At 37.3% G+C, this 23,598-nt stretch overlaps 2 protein-coding genes, 1 long non-coding RNA gene and 2 pseudogenes across 4 annotated transcripts; 1 reads left to right on the forward strand and 4 right to left on the reverse strand.

Moving 5' to 3' along the window:
• Positions 1 to 75: 75 nt before the first annotated feature.
• On the reverse strand, positions 76 to 6,243 carry LOC148719922 (kelch-like protein 24; annotated as a pseudogene).
• Positions 6,244 to 8,261: 2,018 nt separating this feature from the next.
• Positions 8,262 to 9,162, reverse strand: LOC148719923 (uncharacterized; annotated as a pseudogene).
• LOC148719924 (uncharacterized) lies at positions 8,262 to 11,485 on the reverse strand. Its single transcript, XM_088739761.1, has 2 exons — positions 10,698 to 11,485; positions 8,262 to 10,206 (listed from the first exon to the last, which is right to left on the reverse strand). The coding sequence occupies exons 1-2, from the start codon at positions 11,158 to 11,160 to the stop codon at positions 9,896 to 9,898; spliced, it is 774 nt and encodes a 257-aa protein (XP_088595887.1). The 5' UTR covers positions 11,161 to 11,485; the 3' UTR covers positions 8,262 to 9,895.
• Positions 11,486 to 11,937: 452 nt separating this feature from the next.
• On the forward strand, positions 11,938 to 19,907 carry LOC148719925 (uncharacterized). Of its 2 annotated transcripts, none has more exons than XR_015993542.1 (4): positions 11,938 to 12,137; positions 12,947 to 13,025; positions 13,757 to 13,837; positions 17,432 to 19,907. It is a non-coding gene; the product is annotated as an uncharacterized LOC148719925 (long non-coding RNA). The 2 variants fall into 2 exon arrangements; XR_015993543.1 differs by lacking the exon at positions 11,938 to 12,137 and adding an exon at positions 12,380 to 12,669.
• LOC148719926 (uncharacterized) lies at positions 18,992 to 20,855 on the reverse strand. The gene is made up of 2 exons (XM_088739734.1): positions 20,725 to 20,855; positions 18,992 to 20,613 (listed from the first exon to the last, which is right to left on the reverse strand). Exons 1-2 carry the CDS (start codon positions 20,760 to 20,762, stop codon positions 20,316 to 20,318), a joined length of 336 nt encoding a protein of 111 aa, XP_088595860.1. The 5' UTR covers positions 20,763 to 20,855; the 3' UTR covers positions 18,992 to 20,315.
• Positions 20,856 to 23,598: the final 2,743 nt, after the last annotated feature.

The following is a 23,598-nucleotide window of genomic DNA, read 5'->3' on the forward strand; positions in this document are numbered from 1 at the left end:
GAGAGAGCTTTCACTGTCATCCTCTTATCCATTTAGTCAACAGGACATTTTTTAAGTATAACCTTAGTAAGTGGACTGAGTCACCAACAAATTTTATTTAGCTCAGTTGTTAGAGTATAATCAATCTGAAATTATAATGGTAGGGCTCAAGCCCCCTCAATTAACTTTTCTCTGTGCTGTGTTGAGGGAAAATGTTTAATGTCTTCTTTACATAAATGACTATTTTCTTACATCTATTAGGAGCACTTTTTCAGCATTAAGATGTGTTTGTTGTGTTCTGCACTTATTGTATAAGTTTTTTGAACAATGTTTTTGAATGTCTATATCTGCTCCAGAGTTTGGAGGGAACTCTATTTCAGGTAGTATTTTTTACTAATTTTTTTTTAACAAAGGTAATCATGTACATTTCAAACAGTTTTCAATTTTCAACAATCTCAAGTTTGTCCAGTACTCCTTTGGAGAACTTCAGTACACAGCCAGCAAATGTATGTGTATTGCTTCTACAGAATTTTTCCATGGGTATGCTTGTCTTTACAATCCATTTATCCTCTATAGGGTCATAGCATTCAACTGTCAACTCATTTCTCCTTGAAAGAGTTAAGCCACCCAGTACGTATACTTTTCCCTTCAGACACATCATGCTACCATATCTGCGGCCTATATTTAAGTGTCCGATACTCTGCCACTCATCTGTTGACACATTGTACAGCTCACATGATCTCCACACAGAGTTTGACTTGTGCCCACCTCCAACAAAAATCTTTTCTTCAGAGGCCACTCCAAAAGCACCACCCCTTTCATACTGCATGTCTGCAATTTTCTCCCATTCATTTACCATGGTGTCAAATCTCTCAGCTTTTGTGACATATTCAGAAGACTGTGGTAGCTTGCCACCAAATAAATACAGATGATGACCGGCAGCGACAACACAAGATTCATGTCTACACCCCTTATCTGATGTAAGAACTGTTTGCCAAGAGCACATGTCAACATGATATCTTTTGATTGTAGATTCTCCAAAATGTGGGCTTATCAAAAAAGCATAAATTTCTCCTTTATGACTACAACTGTAGCAAAATTTGATGAAAAATCCAATGTAGACCAACCGTTGTAAACAGGATCATATCTCTCTGCTGGACAGCAAAGAGGAAATACATATAACTGATCATGGAATCTTATCACTTGGGTGTCAATATTCCTCTCTGACAACCCATCAGGTAGACGTTTCCACTTATCTTCCTCTGGAATGTAACTAAAAGTATATTTACCTCCACAAGCAACAATAGCACGTGTCTCGAGACCCTTTCTCGGGCACTGGGGTAGATCAAATTCATTTGAGAATGTCGTTAGCTTTATGGCATCAGAGATCAGCCCCAAACACACTGCATTGTCACGCACCAGTTCATTTGTCACGACACTCAACAAATATTCACGCGATAAGAAAACCAATCTAACGTGACGAAACAATTCCTCAAATGCTGCTTTTCGCTCGTTCATGCTGTGTTCAACCCACTTTTGGAGGATTTTAAAAATATCTGGCTCTGCTTCAACAACAATCTCGTCACTTGATATCCACTGCTCCACCTCTTTCGCTTTCAAGCTAAAAAATTCATCCATTTCTGCTACAACAGCAAAGTTTTCGTTGATGAAACTCCTGCTATCAGTTAGAAGCTCGTCACATTGATATTTCTCAGCGAAATAGAAGGTCGAAATACAATTTGATTTCGTCATGTCTCCTTCTAGAAATCGGCCCGAAATAGTTTTCAAGCTCGGTATGATAAGATAATTTCCTGCGGCGATCAGTTCCTTGGCATTCTCGGGCGATCAGATAACGGCTTATTAAGCGACTATCTCGGTCTGTTTATTGAGAGATTTTAGGCCACTAACTCAGTCTGTATATTGTACGATTTTAAGCCGTTAACTAACGGCTTAAAATCTCCCAATAAACAGACTGAAGGAAATTAAGCCGTTAGTTAACGGCCTAAAATCGTACAATAAATATAACAGACTGAACGAAATTAAGCCGTTAGTTAACGGCCTAAAATCGTACAATAAACATAACAGACTGAACAAAATTAAGCCGTTAGTTAACGGCCTAAAATCGTACAATAAACATAACAGACTGAACGAAATTAAGGCGTTAGTTAACGGCCTAAAATCGTACAATAAACATAACAGACTGTAGGAAATTAAGCCGTTAGTTAACGGCCTAAAATCGTACAATAAACATAACAGACTGAATGAAATTAAGCCGTTAGTTAACGGCCTAAAATCGTACAATAAACATAACAGACTGAACGAAATTAAGCCGTTAGTTAACGGCCTAAAATCGTACAATAAACATAAAAGAGTGAACGAAATTAAGCCGTTAGTTAACGGCCTAAAATCGTACAATAAAGATAACAGACTGAACGAAATTAAGCCGTTAGTTAACGGCCTAAAATCGTACAATAAACATAACAGACTGTAGGAAATTAAGCCGTTAGTTAACGGCCTAAAATCGTACAATAAACATAACAGACTGAATGAAATTAAGCCGTTAGTTAACGGCCTAAAATCGTACAATAAACATAACAGACTGAACGAAATTAAGCCGTTAGTTAACGGCCTAAAATCGTACAATAAACATAACAGACTGTAGGAAATTAAGCCGTTAGTTAACGGCCTAAAATCGTACAATAAACGTACAGACTGAATGAAATTAAGTCGTTAGTTAACGGCCTAAAATCGTACAATAAACATAACAGACTGAACGAAATTAAGCCGTTAGTTAACGGCCTCAAATCGTACAATAAACATAAAAGAGTGAACGAAATTAAGCCGTTAGTTAACGGCCTAAAATCGTACAATAAAGATAACAGACTGAACGAAATTAAGCCGTTAGTTAACGGCCTAAAATCGTACAATAAACATTACAGACTCAACGAGATTAAGCCGTTAGTTAACGGCCTAAAATCGTACAATAAAAATAATAGACTGAACGACGTTACGTAAGTAATAAAAGAAGACATGACCTAAAACCATCGACAGGACCACCGAAAACCCACTTCAGAAATCAATTTCAAGTGTAAAATAGCGCGCGCTGAAGCTTTATTAGGGCGATTTTCGTGGATATTTATTTACGGAAATGTGTGACAGCAGTTTCTCAAATCATTAATGATTCATCAAGTTACAAACCAATCACGATACGCCAATTTGGCCACATCTGTGCGTTTAGAATCCCCGATGAAACAATGGACAGAAGGTTTTCCACTGTACTTTGATGAAGTATCAAACCCTAGGGCTTGCTAAAATGTCATACCCGGTGACGTTCCCCAGGGACTTGTGACACTGCTAAAATATTTGACAACAAAGGCCAATAATTAGTGAAAAACAACAATTCCGCTTACGCTGCCAAAATCTTGGCTAATGATGCACGATTGAGAAGCAATTTCAAAAAATCGTAGTGTGCTTCGTGTTTCATCGGGGTTTTCCCGTGTTTGGAAACCCCGATGAAACACACGCAATCGTTTTTGCAATATTACATGCAAAGCGGAGCGGAATTGACGCGTTGTCCCTTTGCTATTTTCTTTAATTGAGTGATGACATTTCATAGTCGTCTAACGGCTTTTTTTCATTCCATTAATCTCATAAACTTAAGTCAATATTCGCCAGTGTCTGCGTTTTTTTGGCTCTCAGGTCAAAAAGACACCAAGTAAGACCCTCATTAGTTGAAAATTTGATGAGGTTGGGTAAGGAGGGGGGCACTGGGGCCTCTGGGAAACCTCAAAACCGGAGGAAAAAACCTCCAAAACCGGAAAACTGACGGAAAAAGCAGCAAAACCGAAAACCCATGCAAACCTGACAAAAGCGCTACATTTTCACCATTAAAAGGGGTCAAAAAGGAAAAACCGACGACCGCTAAAAGAAATCGGAACAAGAAATTCGAATTCGAGTTGTAATAAATTAAATACATGATGCGAAGTACCAGTCTCTACCCATGAACTTACGACTTGTCGTGTCGTTACGAAAATACCCTGTGTTTCCAAATAGAATGCCCACAAAAGTTTTCGCATACCCCGTCACTTTTCAAGCCTCAATAAAAATTGGACACGCCGCTATAGATATTTTATGCCGTGAAGGCGTGATGCCCTTCAGTCGGTGTTATTACTAGAATACGACCCCAAGTCCTAAAACCTAATGCTGGAAAATGACCCCGACATCCTAGAACCTGAAATGCCGCCTTGATTGACATAAGGTGGTACATTCCAGCGCCTAACTAAGCATAGAGTAGCGGCTTTTAGTTTCGTGTAGATTAAACTACAGTTAGGGGCGGATCATGTAACTTTTGAGGGGGTGGGTGATTTGTGGTAATCAACAATTTTTTTTTCTAGCAATCTGCTGGGCAGGATCTTTTTATCGGTATTTATTTGTTACATTTTACTGTTACATTTGGGCTGCATGCAATTTTTTTTTCTTCCAACAACCGCTTGCAGGAAATTGTTTTTCAAATTCCCCCCCCCCCCCCAAAGAGTTAAATGGTCGGCCCCTTACCAGGATTCATCATAATATGTGAAACATTGTAAAATCCGCGAGTTTCGCAACCAAAGACGGCTTCATTTCATTCAATCTGTCATATTTATTGTACGATTTTAGGCCGTTACCTAACAGCTTAATTTCATTCAATCTGTCATATTTATTCTACGATTTTAGGCCGTTAACTAACGGCTTCATTTCGTTCAGTCTGTTATGTTTATTGTACGATTTTAGGCCGTTAACTAACGGCTTAATTTCGTTCAGTCTGTTATCTTTATTGTACGATTTTAGGCCGTTAACTAACGGCTTAATTTCATTCAGTCCGTTATCTTTATTGTACGATTTTAGGCCGTTAACTAACGGCTTAATTTCGTTCAGTCTGTTATGTTTATTGTACGATTTTAGGCCGTTAACTAACGGCTTAAATAATTTCGTTCAGTCTGTAATGTTTATTGTACGATTTTAGGCCGTTAACTAACGGCTTAAATAATTTCGTTCAGTCTGTAATGTTTATTGTACGATTTTAGGCCGTTAACTAACGGCTTAATTTCGTTCAGTCTGTTATCTTTATTGTACGATTTTAGGCCGTTAACTAACGGCTTAATTTCGTTCCGTCTGTTATGTTTATTGTACGATTTTAGGCCGTTAACTAACGGCTTTATTTCGTTCAGTCTGTTATGTTTATTGTACAATTTTAGGCCGTTAACTAACGGCTTAATTTCGTTCAGTCTGTTATGTTTATTGTACGATTTTAGGCCGTTAACTAACGGCTTAATTTTCTACAGTCTGTTATGTTTATTGTACGATTTTAGGCCGTTAACTAACGGCTTAATTTCGTTCCGTCTGTTATGTTTATTGTACGATTTTAGGCCGTTAACTAACGCCTTAATTTCGTTCAGTCTGTTATGTTTATTGTACGATTTTAGGCCGTTAACTAACGGCTTAATTTCGTTCAGTCTGTTATGTTTATTGTACGATATTAGGCCGGTAACTAACGGCTTAATTTCGTTCAGTCTGTTATGTTTATTGTACGATTTTAGGCCGTTAATTAACGGCTTAATTCCGTTCAGTCTGTTATGTTTATTGTACGATTTTAGGCCGTTAACTAACGGCTTAATTTCGTTCAACAAGTAGTTTATATAATGGTAGATTTTAAGCCGTTAACTAACGGCTTAAAATCGTACAATAAGAATATAGTTATTTAATTTTTTTTTTATTATATATATTAAAAAAAATATTATTTATTATTTAATTTACGAAATTATCATACCGACCGGGATAGTGGCTTAAAATCTCACAATAAACAGACCGTGATAGTAACATATTATGTCATTATATATATTCCCGGCATTCTCCTGAGTTACTTCCACAGTTCCAGTGTAGATGAATTCCAATACATCTTCCATAACAAAGCCTGAAATCTCCTCAAACCGAACAATCCCTTCGCGCTTCTCCTTCATGTCGCTCAGAAGAAGCTTGTTAAAGAACGGGCTTGCGGCGGAAAGAACATTGCTATGAGCTTTCAGTTCTTCGTCATCTTTAGTCACCAAAGTTAAATCGCATAGCTGACCTTGTTTTCGTTGTAGGTTGAGCCGTTTCATCATTTCAACACAAAAAATATTCTGTTCAGTGACAGCGATTGATGGCAGATCTTCCATTCTGGAAAGAATAGCTTTACTTCCGAAGTTAATTTGTGAGCGTTGATCGGGGAAAAGGAAAGTTGAAGAAAAGCTGAAGTAGCAAATTTTATAGGTACCCAGGCCATCCTGGCCAGCATATTGAGAGAGGCTGAACCAAGGAACTGTACGGGAGAAGGATCGAGGAGAAGGTAAAAGCGAGACATATTTTATCAAAGAGAAGTGTGGAAGATGAATGGAAAATGTAAATATCGTAAATTTACTAACTTGACTGCTTTGGAAGGGGAGTGGGAAACAAGAGGTGTAGGGGGTGGGAGAGCTGCGCAAGAGAAGTGACAACAAAAGACTCAGTTGCAAATTTCCGCTGTCCCTTCCATACGTTTCGAAAGGAAGCAAATTTTCGACAAAACACGGTCGTAGAATTTCCAACCGCCTAAAGAATGCGTTGAAAAAAGATTAAATATTCTGTTATACCTTCTGATTCTGATATACCGCCTCCTGGTTAGCTCAATTGGTAGAGCGTCGGACTGTTGTGCGGGAGGTCGAGGGTTCAAGCCCCGGCCGGACCAACACTCAGGGTCTTAAAATAACTGAGGAGAATTTGCTACCTTTCTATGATATCAAGAAATGGATAGATATTCTAGTCTTCTCGGATAAGGACAAATAAACCGTAGGCTCCGTCTCCTGCAGGGTTAGGGGTAGGAGACGTTAATTTCCCACGCACGAGATTACTGTGTGGTGGATGTCCTCCCCTGGGGTGGGATGGGTGGGTTTACTGGGCCTGCAGTAATTGGCGCAAGCTGTTTCGGTATCCCTGCCTGTCGGCGAATCTAATAAATTAAATTAAATATTAACTTAAGAGGTGAATACGGTTTTTCAGAAGAGTGATTTACATTGGTTTATTACATCGCTCGCAACGCTTGTGGGCAAGATGAAGCGAATCTTGTGTTCTGATTGGCTACTTGAGCGAGCAAGATGGGCCCGCTCTGGAGTGCCCGCATTGATCCTGCGCATTAAAAACATAGAATTAGGACTACGTTCATAACTCGTGGACAATTTCGGCGATGGAAACGCACAACGACAGAAGACAGTCAAGACAAAGAAAAAAAACAATTCTCGTGAGTTTGTTGTGCTACAAACACAGTTAGCTTTAGGCCTGGCTCTCGAAGTAAACAAGCCATTCTTGATTCTTAATAAAGCGAAATCTTTTTGCAATGTAATAAAATCCTTTATTAACCAAGCTTGTTTGGTTAAGATGACAGGATATTAGCCTCGTTCTTTTATTGCATTTTTATGCACCTCGACTTCGTGTCGGTCCATAAAAATGCAAAAAAAGAACTCGGCCAATATCCAGCCATCTTGACCTCACGCTTGGTTAATAAGACATATATATCGGGTCAGTTTGGTAAGGTATTTCAGTTTCAGTCAGGATGTGTTTTCTACACTCTGATGAGGTACGCCTTAATGTTAAGCTATTTAGCTACGATTTCATCTATACCATATTGTTTCTTTAGATACCCATAAGGAAAAACTGTGAGCGAAACAAGAGGGTCTGAATGGGGGGGTCAAAATGTCGGTTGTCGGTTAAAATTTCATTACTTTGTCGGTTGTCGGTTAAGATTTTTGACCTTTGTCGGTTGTCGGTAAATCTCAGTTGATAATTAAAAATACACGTTAATTATTCACATTTATTATGCAATTTGCCCAGATTTAAGATTTTAAACTCTAGACGAAGTGTAATACTTGTAATAATTCATTATTTGTTTTCACTTAAACCTCGTTAACGCTGTTTTTTTAATTTAGCAACGTGCTCATCTACCCCACTTTTGTTTGCAAATCAAGTATACCGATAAAATTCACCAAAGCTTTTATTATAGATGTGAATTTGTTTCCTGTCGACTACGGGGCATCGAAGTAAATCAAGAGAGGTAAATTCTACAAAGAATGAAACACCCACTCTAGCCCCTAGGATACCTAATTTTAATTTGTAAGCTACGGAAGTCTTTTTTCCGAGACGTCCACAAAAACTCCCTACACTTATTATTCAACGGCTCTCGCGGCTTTTCTGCGAGGTTTCTTTTTTTTCACTTTTTTTTTTTTTGCCAAAAATTTGGTTGTCATACGTATCAATCTGCACCGTTAAATGGATTTTTTAACTGTTAGTACCTCTTACATGTCGAGACGCACAAATGCACGAACAGCCCTGCCGGATCGGGTAACACACGCTCTGTTGACAACCTCTGGATGTTCTTCAAAATCTGATTCCTCGTCATCCGAATCTGTCTCATACTCATCGATTTGTACTTCTCTGTGATCCTTAAACACCTCAGTAACATCCCATTCGTCCACAAATTGTATGCTGACAACGCGTTGTGCATTTGTTGACGATACAATGTTTTCTTCAGGATATCGAAGCCTCTCTTCAGACTCGTCGGTGTGGTGAACGGCGTAGACAGCTGGCGGCAAGGCCCCAGCCTTATCTTTTTGTGGTCTCACTCCTAACCGTCCGTTGGCGTACTGGTCTGTAACTCTCTAGCCACTCTTTGATCTGTCCTTCCATCCCTGGTGTTATGTTCTCACTTGGCAAAGGTGTCATCGTAGCTATAGCAGAAAGGGGCATGGCGGATTGAGGTACCGGATAGTATGATTTGTCATGCGTGTGGTTCTTTGCTGCCCATCTAGATGTGCGCTTCAGAGATTCCTTGCAAATTGTTCCAAAATCCTGGGCATGTGTAAGTACCGTAAATGTCTCGTGTTTAAGGTGCGAAACAGCGTGCAAATTTTCCACTACTGTTGTGAGCAACGTTTCGAGCAGCAGATCATCTACAAATTGGGGGTTAATGTCCATCACGTTCTTGTATAGCCTTTCTATGCCCTTTTTAAGCAAAGACACAGGTACTTACGTCTTCTGTGATACAGTTCCCTGTGGACCATTGGTTGCAGACGTCTCGCTCAACTAGTAGCGTTCTTTCACCTTACTCACAGTGTCTTTTACATAGCTGTCAATCATTATCACTTTGGAGGGTATTGAGAGAAAAAAAAACTGAAAAAAAAAAAAAACTTGACAGCGAGCGTTTATAACTTGAATGTCGGGCTCTTATTTTCGCACAATTAAAATACCAACGCTAAAAGCTAGCCAGCTTTGGTATCAACCAAAGCTGGCTAAAAATTACAAAATCTTCCCCTATGTGTGTTGTGAAGAATAGTAAAAGACGTGAAAGAAAAAATGGATTAACTTATTTGTAAGTATTGAAAGTAATTGTGCAATTGCAAGACTGACAGTTTGGCATAATTGGTTAAACAGAGTTTGTTTTTCTTGAATCCACAAAATTTACATGCACTTCGCTATCGGCCATGGAATCAGCATCTAACTTTTTAAGATCTTCTTCCCTACCTGTGAAGATTGAGAATTTACAAATTTTTTGTTGTTTTCTGTGTTTTCAGCCATGATTTGGGCTTTAAAAATAGCTCCACGGTTTCTTTTACCAACGTTGCAAGAAGAAGGCGCGAACATTGGTTGTCTTGGTTTATTTTTAAAAATACACTTTAGCCCGGCAAATTCTTTATTTTAGCACGCAAAATGCGCCACGATGCCCATCAAAGTGATAATAATACAGTTTTTAGCCGGAATTTAAAAGAAACTATCTTTACATAGCGAACGCACCAAGTGAGCGTTTTTCGTTGTATAAACAAGGCAGTGTTTATAAACAAGGAATACCGCAGAATTTCCAAAGTAGCGAAATTTATGACTTTTGAAAATCAGGTAAACGAACTACAAGTGCTAATTCAGCCCTACCATCCTGAAACTTTTGAAGGTCTCCTTGTTGCCTTTCGTTTCTCTGAATGTCACCTCCTTCGGTCATGATCCTCTTTGCCAGATTTTCATCTTCTTTTGCTTCTTCTCGTGATTTCCGTTTCCTTCTCACTTTTGACTCGTCACCTTTCTTCTCAGTGTCGTTCATTGACTTCTGCTTGCTTTTATCAGATGTAGCCGGCGCCTTCAGCAACACTACTGGCTTTTCGGTCCAGTTTGTGACATCTTGGATAATGTGTACTAAAATATTAAATACCGTGTGTTTTAAGTTTTCTCTTTAGTAGGCTTTTGAGAAACTTACAGTTCTTATCAGCAAATGCTCGTCAAGATGTATAAAACGTGCACATCGAGCGAAATCTCTCGTGCGTAGCTTCCCTCGAGGAGAGAATTGAATATTATTTGAACGTCTGGTTTTCAGAAACGAATAAATTTAAGGGCGTGTATAAATAAACGGGGTCTTTAATATGTTAAGCTACACTGTTGTTCATTCACCAATTAATCAGAAAGAAGCTTATAAACTGATTTACTCGCTACTTCATTGTAGAGATTTTTCTTCTCAGTTTTCGCATTCAAATGGACGGTGAAAAAGAAAAAAAAAAACATTCCGCTCCACAAAACAACAAACAAAAAACGGTGGAACCAGTGTTTAACCACTTTAATATTTGAGCTTTATATTTAACTACAGAACTAAAGTGATTCATCAAACTCCGCTGCACGCGTTTCACACTTACCGTTCAGCTCACTGCTACTTTCATCCGATATTAAATTTGGAAGTTCAAGCTGCCATTGCCCATCCGTCGCAATTGCAAAATTTTCGCATTTGCCCGCAGGCGATTTCGCCAGGCGAAATAACTTTAACGAAAATCCGCCAATTCCATATTGATGTGCCTGCTCCTTTAGTCCTAAAAACTCCGTAAGATGTTTTGTTAGTTCAGATACTCTTCTATGAGCTTCTTTGTCTACTGGGACCCTGCTTCGATGACGTTCGATGGCGACTTCTTCACCTTTTCGAAAAAAACTCACGATGACTTTAGCAATCCCAGTCATGACCCGACCGCATGAACAAAAAACGAGCAATAAAAAGACAACAGCAGGGCGTCTCGTTGGCTCGATTGTGATCCGCTGTTCTTGAAATGAGACAGCAGGGCATCTTGTCAGCCCGATTACGAGCCGCTGTTCTAGAAATGAGCCCATGCTGCTGACCGAAAAGAAGGATCCCGTGGATTTAAAGAAATTTGAAGACAAGAAATTCTATAATTCGGCTAAATTTGGAATTAATGTGGTTACGTCGGGTGAAGAAGGATTTTCTGAGCAAGAAATCATCAAAATGCTATTCTTTCTGAATACAAACATCCCTATCACGTCTGACCATGTCGGTTGTCGGTTAGAATTTATTTGTCGCTAGTCGGTAATTTTTCCCCGTTTCGTCGGTAGTCAGTAATTTTTTACGCCCTTTGTCGCTAGTCGGTTAACCCCATTCACACCCTATCTTGGAATATTGCAGACCACAGTTGTTCCTTCGTCCTCAATGTTTAACGTCGATGTGGGCGCAGCCCTGGAAATGGCAATAAAAACTTGGGGAGCAGGATTGGCGTAGCGGTGAGAGCGTGAGAACATCATCGTGTCTAAATAAAGGTATTATTATTATTATTATTATTATTATTATTATTATTATTATTATTAAAACGAAAAACAGATCGAGATAACAAGCCGCTTTATAAAGCTGACAATTAATGATTGAAGGTGCTTCCAGTAGAAGTTTGATTTGTACCAGTTCTTAAAAGTTTTAGTAAGTATTTCTACTAGCTCATCATCGTATTCTGTTTTGTTAAAGTTGAATGGAAGTCACCGAAAATCTTTTTTAATTATCTTTGGTCCGACTTTCAAAGTCAGAAAATTCATTTGAATTACAAATCATTTTCAAAATTAATATTCATATTTTCGTTCAGTTCTTGCAAGTGGAAAGAGCTTTCGAACCACAAGAAACTTCAACGTCTTCTCCAGCGACTCTGAAGCCAGGAAACAGGTTATTTCAACCCTATCAGCTTGGATATCATTATATTGTTCGCGTCGTCAGTCTGCCATGCGTTTCTTTGAGGTTGTTGTTTAGATGTCGGAACTCGACGTCAAGGATTGATGGCGGTCACTTTGTCATTTTGAACTTTCTCAAGGTGAGTAACTTACTTACAAATACATATTTTGGCTAAAAACTTCAGAATACCCGGCCACTTATTTACATGTCATTAAATAAGAATAGCATCTATTGTGTTATGCCTCATTCTTCAAAGCCTCCCGACACATGTAAATGAGGTGGACGGGTATTCTGAAGTTGCTCCTATTTTTGTCCTTGTCTATCATCATAAGAGCTTCTTGACGCAGAGCCCTTTTTCTGAGCACTAAAAGCTCTGGGCAAGAGTTCCATATAACCCCACACATTAATTATGCGTAGAGTGTTGCAAAGAAACCTTTATATTTAGTCTTTATGAAATGAATGCATAATTAATGTATGGGGTTATATGGAACGCTTTCCAAGCTCTGTCCCCATCTTTACTGCAGAGACGACTAATGGCAGAAGTTCTTGCTTATCTTAGATTTAGACTTGACTTTCATTTTCAAAGATCAAAACCTCAGCAATTTTGAAAACCGGATCTACAGCAACGAAATCGACATCAACAGTAGATCTATGGAAAATGTCAACAACTTGTAAAGTATCCGCTTCTCACGGCTTTAATTGAAATTAAAATCTGGCTTTAGTTCTTGTTTGCAAAATGTTTGAATTTTATAGTGATGATCAGTTTTCTCTTAGGGTTGGTATGTCAGAATGATTCCACTTGACATTGTGATCAGGGGTTTTGTCAAGTCATCCTAGAATCCATTTGTTTATCAGGTTCATCGTGTTTAATTTGTAATAAGATTACTTATATGCAGCTAGAGATACGTATGTATCTATCTTAATAAAAATTCTCTTATTTTCCCGTAGGATAACATCAAGCATGTGAAGAAAGAGCCTGGAAATCAAGAAATTTAAGGAGGAAAAAAGAAAGGATAACTTATACAAGGTTTGTTATATTTTTTGTGGTGAATTATTTGTCTCACCTTTTAACTTTGGACAGCTTTAAACACCTAAGCTCTAATGTTTGCGGCTCAAAACAAATCAACATCAAAAGCAAGGGAAACTAAACAACAGAAAAAAATATATATTTTCTTGATCTGGCAGATTAAGGAGACATGCAGCAACGTTAATCATTGTCGTTTTCATGAAGGAGTTACGACTGTATGTGGCGTTACTGTTGATGATAGAAAACTGTTTATCAAAGAAATACCTAGTCATTTTTAACATGAAGGAGTTACGACTGTGGTGTTACTGTTGATGGTAGAAAACTGTTTATAAAAGAAATACCCAGTCATTTTTAACATGAAGGAGTTACGACTGTGGTGTTACTGTTGATGGTAGAAAACTGTTTATCAAAGAAATACCTAGTCATTTTTCAACAGTGTTACAAACATCCCCTTATCTCACTAAATTACCATAGCAACGCTTTAGCTTGTCATTGATAAATAATCATTCGATTTTAAGTTAAGAGGCAATAGTCAAAGTGGGCTCGATAATTTCGTTTTTGTCACAGAATAGCAACGTGGTGATAGAAATGATTTTTCATTTGGACAGTAAAATTGTCGATATATAGTGTGGTGATCCTAAGTTATTTTTTCGATGCGCATATAAAAGTTTCATTAAAAATATCCCAAGTTATCTATGGATGTATTTACAATTCTTATTTCTATTTCATAGGACAGCGTCAAGCATGCGATGGAACATTTCAAAGTCAAGAAACTCGGACAAAAAAAGAAAAACAGAATATCTTCTCACCAGGTTGGTTATATTCTTTTTCATAACAAATTAAATATCTGTGGTTGTAAGAAACTTTAACCTGGATTTAACGAATGCCTGCAATTCAAAACTCGCCAAATTAAAAAATAAGTGCATACCATCGACAGAAACACAAGGCTTTTTTTTGTCTTTGCTGTCTTGAACCTATCTGACAGAGGTGGTTTTCGGTAGCTTACAGTCGATTTCGCTTTGATGAACTAGTAAAACCAATTTGTTTTTATTGACCATCAAATATTGGTAGTAAAAATGTTTAGTCGATGATAATCCATTTTACTATTCAGGTCACCATAGCAACGGTTAAGCCTGTATATACTCCTTCATTTTAAGATCTAAGGCTCAGTAATCCCTTCTCTTATCGTTTTTTATATAATGTTTTCCAACCAAAATGTAAAAATTTCCCAAGGTGTACTTCATTGGTTAGCCTGGTAAGAGAATGTTTTGTCCCAGCTAAGAGACTTAATCGTCAAATATCGTTTTCGAAGTCTCGCTGAAATCAGAAGAAGGTTATAATCTGCCCCCTCCCCCCCCCCCCCGTTCCCCCAACGATTACTAACAGCATAGCCTCCAAATAGTTAACGTAACTCGAATTCAGGATGTGAAGATTATCAAAACTTTGCAGAAGGTTGTCTTTAGAATATGCTGATCTGTATTTAACAGTACTGAAGTCGGTGAGGAAGGAAAAGGAATAGGGATCGCTGAATTTATTCAGTTCAAGAGCCAATTATGGCTCTTGGTTGCCTTGATAATTGTTTTCAAAATGGCAACTGTTTTACTCGATTAGATAGTAAGCTGGGGCATAATAGTTAAAAACGATGTCACTCTGTGGGCTAAAACAAAATTTATTAAGCTTAAAAAATTGATTAATAATCTAACTCATGGAGTCAAAACAAAGTTGAAGATCTTATATCCGTTAATTTTTTGTCAGGTTTAAGTAAGTAAGTATCTTTATTTGAGTGTCAAATACATCTAGCGTCATAATCACGCTAACTGGGGAAACAATATTAAGAAGTAGACTTAAAAAAAGAAAGGATAAACACTTAAGTACAATTCTAAAAATGCAGAAAATATATGCTAGAAAAAATACTAATAAAAAATTTGTCGTAAAGATGCTTTAACCATATAGTAAAATGTGAATAAAATATTAGGAGTAGCTAGGTGCCATCCTGTTTCACTTTGGACATTAATAATATTCGTATATCCTGTAGTCTTCTGTTGTTTAGACATGGTAGGTTTGCCTTAACCAATAGCTGCTCATACGTGGATGTTTTGTCGAGGAAGACAGTCCGCAGGGCTTTCTCCTGCGTACGTTCAAGTTTTCTTTTGTCGGATGCCCTGGCAAAGTGCCAGATGTTCTGACAATATGTTAAGTATGGTAATTGTGAAGACGTATAGATTACTAATTTAGCTCGTTCAGGCACTAATTTCCTCATCCGCATTAATACACCGACTTGTCGACTCGCCTTTTGACATAGTTGACTGATGTTTTCTGAGAACTTTAGTTGATCGCAATTGTCACACCCCAAGAGCTTCAATTTATCAGAGTGACCAACGACTTCATTTCCACATAAGATATCAGTAGAGGTGCCTTTTTCTTTTCCTCCAACATTCAGCAACATAGCTTGGTATTTCTTGCCATTTACTTGCAGTAGATTCTGCTCGCACCAAATTGTACTAAATTTGATTTCCAGCAGACTGAAGTTGACCTTCTACCTTTGCTATAGATGTTCCAGTCTAAAGTAGACCTGACGATCATCAGCGTACATTGATATGTTACAGTTAGAAGTTTTTTTTATATATTTAGAAGGAAAGTAGACTTCATTTAATTCACAAGATAGTAGAACTACTTCATCTTGAACAATCTCCTGATGCTATGTCAGCAAACAGATTTGCAGTAATTCTGGCAGTCATTCCTACTGCTTTACAATATTGCATTTGCAAAATTTGCTCTTTCAAGGCTTATACAAAGTTCGATTGAAAAATGTCTGAGCCTCAGTAAGAAACTGTTTGGATGCACCTATAGGGGAATAAAGGTTGAAAACAAACCTTTAAAGACGTTCAATTTGTTTTGATAGCACAACTTTTCCGTCAAAGCCCAGACACTGTAAACTGAATCCAGACGTCTTTGAAATTTGAAATAACATCTCGATCGTTGCCTACATGGTAAGCGCATGACATTGAAGAAATCTAGTTTTAATACAAATAAGTTCAAGCCGGAATTAATTCAAAGATGTTTACGAGGAAATAATTTGTCAAAGGATTACTTCAACGATTGATTTTTCAGCAAGGACTGCTCAAATCGTTGAAATGCTCAGTTATTTACTAGAAGAGAATAATTTTGAAAATTAATGTTGTCACATGAATAGTTCAATTCAGCCTTTTATCTATCAAACACTTTGCTCGAGGAAATATCTTATTATTGTTATTCAAATGACATTGATTAGGGCTTGCATTTATAACTATGTTTGTCGGAAACTGAAGCTTGCGTGTTATTACTTTTCCTTGAAATGTTTTTCTACTTCAAAAATATGACTAAGGACATTTTTTCGTCGCTAAAGAGATGACTATATTTTTATCAATTGATAGGAAATATTATTGTACTATAGAGAAGTTTATTGCATGCAATCATTTTATTTGAATTCCTTTACAATCAACTCAGAGGAATAGCTTGCAGACACTTGAACACGAAGGCGCGCTTTAAAACTACACGAAGGAGCCTTAGGTCCCACTGGACCATTTGTCAATCAACAGTCGTGTGATGTAGAACTCTTAGAGTCAAGTCAGCTTGAGCTATAGCTACTCCAAAGCAGTGAACAGCGGGCGCATTCCTCAAAATTGTTTTATGCCTTCATTACAATACAAGAATTTTTGAGATTTGTATTTCCTTTCTCCAATGGAAACTGTCTTTGTTTGTGGTGGTAAATTTGAGATCGAAGTAGATGGTTCGCACATTACCTCATGTTCCTTTTGTTCGTCTACCAGCATTTAAATTTGACCCGCACTCGTCAACGGTGAGTGAAAAATGAGCCTAGGTCTTCCCAGGGAAGACTTCCTTATATAGCGCGCCTTCGTGTTTAAAATAATTGCTTATTGTGCCTCGCTGGATAAATTTTAACCTGTGTAATCAAAATTACATTGCTTGATCATTTCTTACCAGGAGAAGACAGCTTATATTCAGTTTTAAAAATTAATTTCGGAAACATGCGAAACTATTATCAAATTCATTACGATTTTTAGCAGCAATTGTATTCAAGTCATCGCTAAATCCAGTTAACGTTCCTTTGTATATTTAATCAACATATTTAGGAATTATGTTTATTCATAGTCGTCTAACATAACCACATAAGTTAAACCTCCATTTATTTTTCGAGTGTTCCACACTCAAATCGTGTCGAAAAGCAAGGTTTATGATCCGTAACATTTGTTACGGATCATAAATCCGTTTATTTTTCCTCCATTTATTTTTCGAGTGTTCCACACTCAAATCGTGTCGAAAAGCAAGGTTTATGATCCGTAACATTTGTTACGGATCATAAATCCGTAACATTTGTTACGGATCATATTTTTATTTTCTTGCAGAATGACTGTTGAGTAACTCTGATGCTTCAAGAGTGAATCAAAGGCAAGATTTATTCAGAGATTCAAACATGATGTAGCATATTTCCCTCAATTTCAAGAACACGGCGAAAGATAAGGAAATATTATTTGGCAATTTTGTTAGACTTTTCTGTTGGTCAAAAAATGCTTATTAAGGGCTGTTTAAAAATTTTCAATTTCCCCGCCAAAAAACTTAGAAAAAACGGGTGCTTATACTACGCATGCGCCAATTCTTTTTCTTGATTCTGCAAGTAACACGATGGTCGGTAACCAAGGAGTTTTCTCCAGTTTGTGCGGGCTCATCTATTGACAGCGGTTTTCCCCCAATACCTGTCTTGAAAAACACACGTGAAAAATATGGCGGACCGAAGGGAGACCGCCTCCCGGTTAGCTCAATGGATAGAGCGCTGGACTGTAGTGCGGGAGGTCGAGGGTTCGAGCCCCGGCCGGACCAACACTCAAGGTCTTAAAATAATTGAGAAGAATTTGCTACCTTTCTATAACATCAAGAAATGGTTAGATATTCTAGTCTTCTCGGATAGGGACGAATAAAATGGAGGTCCCGTCTCCTGCAGGGTTGGGGCAGGAGACGTTAATTTCCCACACACGAGATTACTGTGTGATGGATGTCCTCCCCTGGGGTGGGATGGGTGGGTTAGGACAGCAGGTCCACATCAGCTATTACAGCTGCCAATTAATCAACCTGCTTAAACAAATAAATGAACTTCAACCTCAACTTCAAGGGCTAAAAACGATAGATCGGAGCGAGAAGACCTATTTTGGAACACCAGTACGATAGAAATGAAGTTTTCCGTGGAAAAGTTATGGATAAAGTCCGTGAGAAAGGCTAAAAACAAGCCAAACTATGGAATGGGGGAGATGGACTCTCTTCACGAGGAGGTGTGTGGAATTAAACTCGAACTTTCTGGACCCCTCGTCGATTCATATTTGCGGGAATTAGGGGAAAGCTTGAAGCACAAGCAAACTCACTCAAAGGCAACGGGGCTCACCAATCCAACAACTCTTTTTATCCCTTGGATGGTATTCAGACACATCATGACTCTTGCACGAGGATATGGCTGTGAAGTTGATTTATCAGGGAAAGGGAAGAAAGTGGAAATTTTGATTAAAAAGCAGGCCCCCGCCAGAAAAATATTTTGTCCTTCTTGATTCTCTGAGCAAAACTATTTACACAAGAGGAAATTCAGATAGCAGACGGACGGGAAATATCACTATGCCGGGCGATCTTCTGTAGTTGTTACAAAGAATACTCACATTACACTACGCTACAATATGTCAACAAATCGTTTGACCCTTTCTGCTTTTATTCAAAGGTACAATGAGGAGGATTTTGCTTTTGATAATCAAATACAAAAACTTATGAACATTGAATAGGTCTGCATTTTCTTCTGCAAAACAAGTTTGTGAAGTAATATTATTGTTTTGGTTCTTTGGTTCAATCTTAATTTTACTTTGTCTTGTGGTATGGTAATGGATGGTAACGAGTTTTGGACGAAAGGAAGATAAAATTGAAAGCAAGGACAAAATTGAATCACAACATGTATTTATCACTGGTTTATATCACTAATTCATTAGGCTTGTAAGTTCAAATATCTATTCAAATGTTCTTAACAAAAAGAAAGAAAAAAACACCTAATGATGCTGATAGATACTATAAAATTGTCAGCATCTTATCAAAATTGTCAGTACATTATCAAGAGAAAAGGCTAAGGGAATTAAAATAATCCCCTTAGGGAAAATGCTTAGATATTTCACCAATTTCACTCAGTTACTCCTTTAAGGAAATGTATGGATATCAGTGAGGAGAATTTGCATGTGGATATTGAGACTTAAGAGGGTTTAAATAACTAAAGTGGCATGAAGTAGCACTGTCACGAGAGCAAAATCAGGCTGTTCTTGATGCTTTAGAAAACACTGTTGGTTGTTGGTTTTGTATTGTGTTGAGGGGTGGGTAATGTTCAGTATCTTTTCAATAGTTTGTATTGGATTATTTGTTTAATACACTTATTATCAGCAACACCAGGAAATGACTTTTTTGTTAAGTGCCTTGAATCAATAACATTACTTTTTTTGTTCACAAAGGTAACATTTGGGGCCCCGTGACTCATGTCACTCTTGACACTTTCAAGAAAGTACATACATGAATATCATATTAAGACAATAACTGCAAAATCATGATCTTATGAAACATATTTCCAAATTTGATACTTAATTACAGCAGTTGTGTTGAGATGGACAGATCCAGCTTTAATTTTTCCTGGAACTTATCAATTCACTTTAAGTTCCTATGTTAGAATTATCACATATATGCATACACTACTTTTATAAAATTTGGATCAATGACATAATATTCATTGTAATAACGAAAACAATAATATGAATGATTTAGAACTAGGCTTTGTGATTTTCTCCTTGAAGTCCCCTCATTTTTTTTTTTGTAATAAAAGGGGCATTAATGGAATGATGAATGTCTAACTAACTTCTGCTGCAAGAATCACTTCCAATCTTCTAACAAGATGAGCTTTATCCCCAGTTAACGATGCTCCTCTTACATATAGTTCTTCTTTCAGTTCCTTAACGTTCATCATTTGAGGATTAATCTTACTAGATGGCCTAGCCAGTTGTTCTCTTGATGAGTGTGCAACCTTTTGATGAGACTCAAGGAGGACCACATCTGAGAATCTCATTTCACATGTTTCACATCTGATTGGCTTAAAGATAGCTATAAGTTTTTCATCTAATTTTATCTCTTGGGCACACCTTACAATATCTTTAGACTCCTCACAAAATGTACGTTTAAGGATGTTTGCACTGCTGTATCTAAATTTAGAACACAAAGTCAAATTCAACCTGATTCAAGTCTTGCTGCGTTAGCTCGCTCTTCTACTTCATGTATCTTTCTCTCCTTCTGTACTAGTTCTGATTCTCTCGCATTAACACTAGCCTCCCTTTCCTCTACGCGAATTTTCTTCCGATCACAATTATTTGTGATAGCTTCAGCAGCATCTCTAGCTTCCCTCTTGATCGCATTTCCCACCTGTAACGGAGAACGGTTCCAAAATGGGTTCACAACCGCTCTCTTCGAATCGCACCTGCCAGAGGTTTTACTGCACTTTCTGCTCTTCGAGCACAGTCTATCAACTCTAGAACAAACAGAAACAGTTTTGGTATGAGAAGGATTATGTCGAGAATTTAAAAATGGCGGACGGTCAAAACTGTTTTTCAAAATGGTGGTTTAAACTCGTTCTACATACCTGCTTTCCTCTTTTTCTTCGCCGCATTTCGACGCCATTGCATCAACTTACATTCTGAGTTTACGATGCCAAGGGTTTGTGGGATACATTGCATAATAATAAGCAAAATCTATCTCAGACAGGGGTCCCACAGGCTTTTTCGTGTTCGTGTGAACCGAGAAGAGACAATATACACAAATTTTTAAACTCAGATCCTTATTTTTGTCATGACAAAACTTCAGAGGTAGTTATGCTAGAGATTCATTACTGTCTGTCCTCTGTAAAACTACTCCTAAAGGTTTTTTTAGTTTTTTAGTGAGTGGGATATACCAGCCTACATTTCGAATACAAAAAGCCGGAACACATCTCCCTTGCAGCTTTCAGAAAATTAAGGTGTTATAATTTATGCATACGTGTTATCAAAGGCAATGGGCATGAAATGAGCGGAAATACTTGCAGCAATTTATGTACATAATTTACATCTTATTAAGTCTGGAGAAGCCATTGCCAAAACGACGCGTGATCACGTGGTCAAAGTAGCGTCCTGGAGAAAAATTCCCCAGCAACCGACCATCGTTTTAAATATGGTGAATTTCCCGCCGAAAAACTTAGAGAAATACGGTGCTTAAAAAATACGTATGCGCCGGATTTTTTTTTTCCATCCTCAGTTGTAACTGCTATGTTCATTTACACCTCTTGTTATTTTTCATGTATTTTTTACTATCTTTTAATAAACAACTCAAAGGATCAGTTTTTTGTAATCTCCTTGTTGTTTCTTTATCAATCCATACACACAGAAGTTTCACTTTCAAATTCTCTTTATTATAAATAAGTTAACTGAATGAGTAATTTTCAACCAAATTAATTAAAAAAGTGTCTAGAAATATTTTTCGTATATATACTGAGACTTCTGGCGGGAAAATTTGGTGCAATTTACACAGAGTTTCCCCTAGTAACTTTCTCGGCAAAAATTTTAACAAAGATTCTCGAAGAATATTCCGCCAAAAGTTTTTTAAACAGCATCTCATCCAAAAAAAATATGATACGCCTATTTTCCTTTCGTGTTCACAGCTAAAAGGACTAAAAATTTCGTTTCGTTCCATTCAAATGAAGTTTTGAATCAACTTAATGTTTCCTAAGCACATTTTTGAGATTTAAATTTTTTCGCGAAATGCTGTGTTCGGAACGAATAAGCACTATGGCAAGCTACGTACATGTACCGCCTCTAATCACAAAAGAATTTCACCGGAATTTTTCCTTTCTATATCTATATTTGTGCCCAGTCAGATTTTAAACGTACGACTTGCATTGCCATCATAGTGCTTTATCAAAATAAAAGATCTTTTAAGCAGTCATTTTCCAAGTGTAACAGGATTTAAGATTGAAAAAAAAGTTTCTAAGATTTTGAACTGAGTTCTCGTTGCTAATTGTGCAGTGAAATAAATTTGCAGTGTTTTTTTCCGAAACGAAATAAAAAAATCTAACTCAAAGCCTGACTGAGATTTGAGAAGTGAAATCATGTGGATTATTGGAGTATACAATAAGATTTTATTTCGGCCACAAAAGCCAAGGTATTTCACTATTAGGCTCTAAGTTCTCTTATCTGAATTTAAGTGCGACTTGCCAAGTAACGTAACGCGATATAAATTATAGCATTCTCTTGTAATTTGAATAAGATTAGTAACAATTATGCTCCAAGTTCTTCACATTGAATTGCTAAGTCAAATTGATCAAAGAGATTAAATGCAAAGTGTTTTCAGTGACTACATTTTGTTTCATTGTATCCATGAAGTGAATTTGAAGATCAAATCAATAATATTCTGTTCATATTTTTGCTGTATCCCTGTGTTACATCGTGTGACTGCACAAAATTTGTTTTATTCTACTCATGATTAATAAGATGCAAATTCGTTGATTACGATATTATTTCAAAGCCCAATGCCTGGCTCAAAGAACAAGAAATGATACCTTTTCTCGAATGTGACCTAACTTACAGGTTTCGTGTATTAAAGAAAAGTTCATATTGGAGAAAAAAAATTATATAAACCAGCAAAAAGACAACAATTTCAGTATGAAAATTAAAACATACTAATTTTAATACGACTCAAGAGCGTCCATAAACTTTGGATGAAACTTCTTTGCAAGTTATATTTTCTCGTCGTTATGGATATTAATTATAACCTACCCATTAATTTTGGCGCAATTTTATTGGTTACTTTACGTCACGTGGTGCAAAATCACAGGACAGTTATCACGCAATAACCCCCGTCCGCGTCGATATTTGTCCTCCGATTTTTTCCGTGAAAAAGAAACACAGTCAACGCAAGAGTTTCAACTTTTCCGTTCTCCTATTTACATGAAACCAAACTCGTTTTTGTTTTTTTTGCTTGCTTGCGTCAATCACGTGCATTCGCCATCAGATCACCACTGGCTTTATTTACTGTGTTTACACGCAGTTTAATTGCGATGTGAATGAATGGGAGGGTTATAAAATAAATAAACCCCGTTCTGGCTTACTGGTATGTCGGCTGATAATGTCCTTGGCTGAGAAATTGTCCTCAAATTTTTATATTTGCCCTCGACGCTTCGCTTCTGGGCCAAATATTCATTTTTCGGACCATCTCTCAACCGCGGACATTATCAGCCGACATACCAGCCGCCCGAAGGGCTTTATTTACTAAATATACTTATTCTTTCACAAAATTATCAGGTCTTTTTCCCAAAATATCAGAACTGTAAGGCGAATGAGTACACAAATTTGCTTGTCACAATGATTATGTGAAATCTTTAACATGATACAGATGTAGAATAAAAATTTGAAGAGGTTTGAATTTTTCTCGATTATTGTCTTTAAGAAATAAAATCTCATTCGCTCCGACGAAGGGCTAACGCTCG

The sequence above is a fragment of the Stylophora pistillata genome, chromosome 11 (genome assembly GCF_964205215.1).
Source record: "Stylophora pistillata chromosome 11, jaStyPist1.2, whole genome shotgun sequence".
In the NCBI taxonomy this organism is placed as follows: domain Eukaryota; kingdom Metazoa; phylum Cnidaria; class Anthozoa; order Scleractinia; family Pocilloporidae; genus Stylophora; species Stylophora pistillata.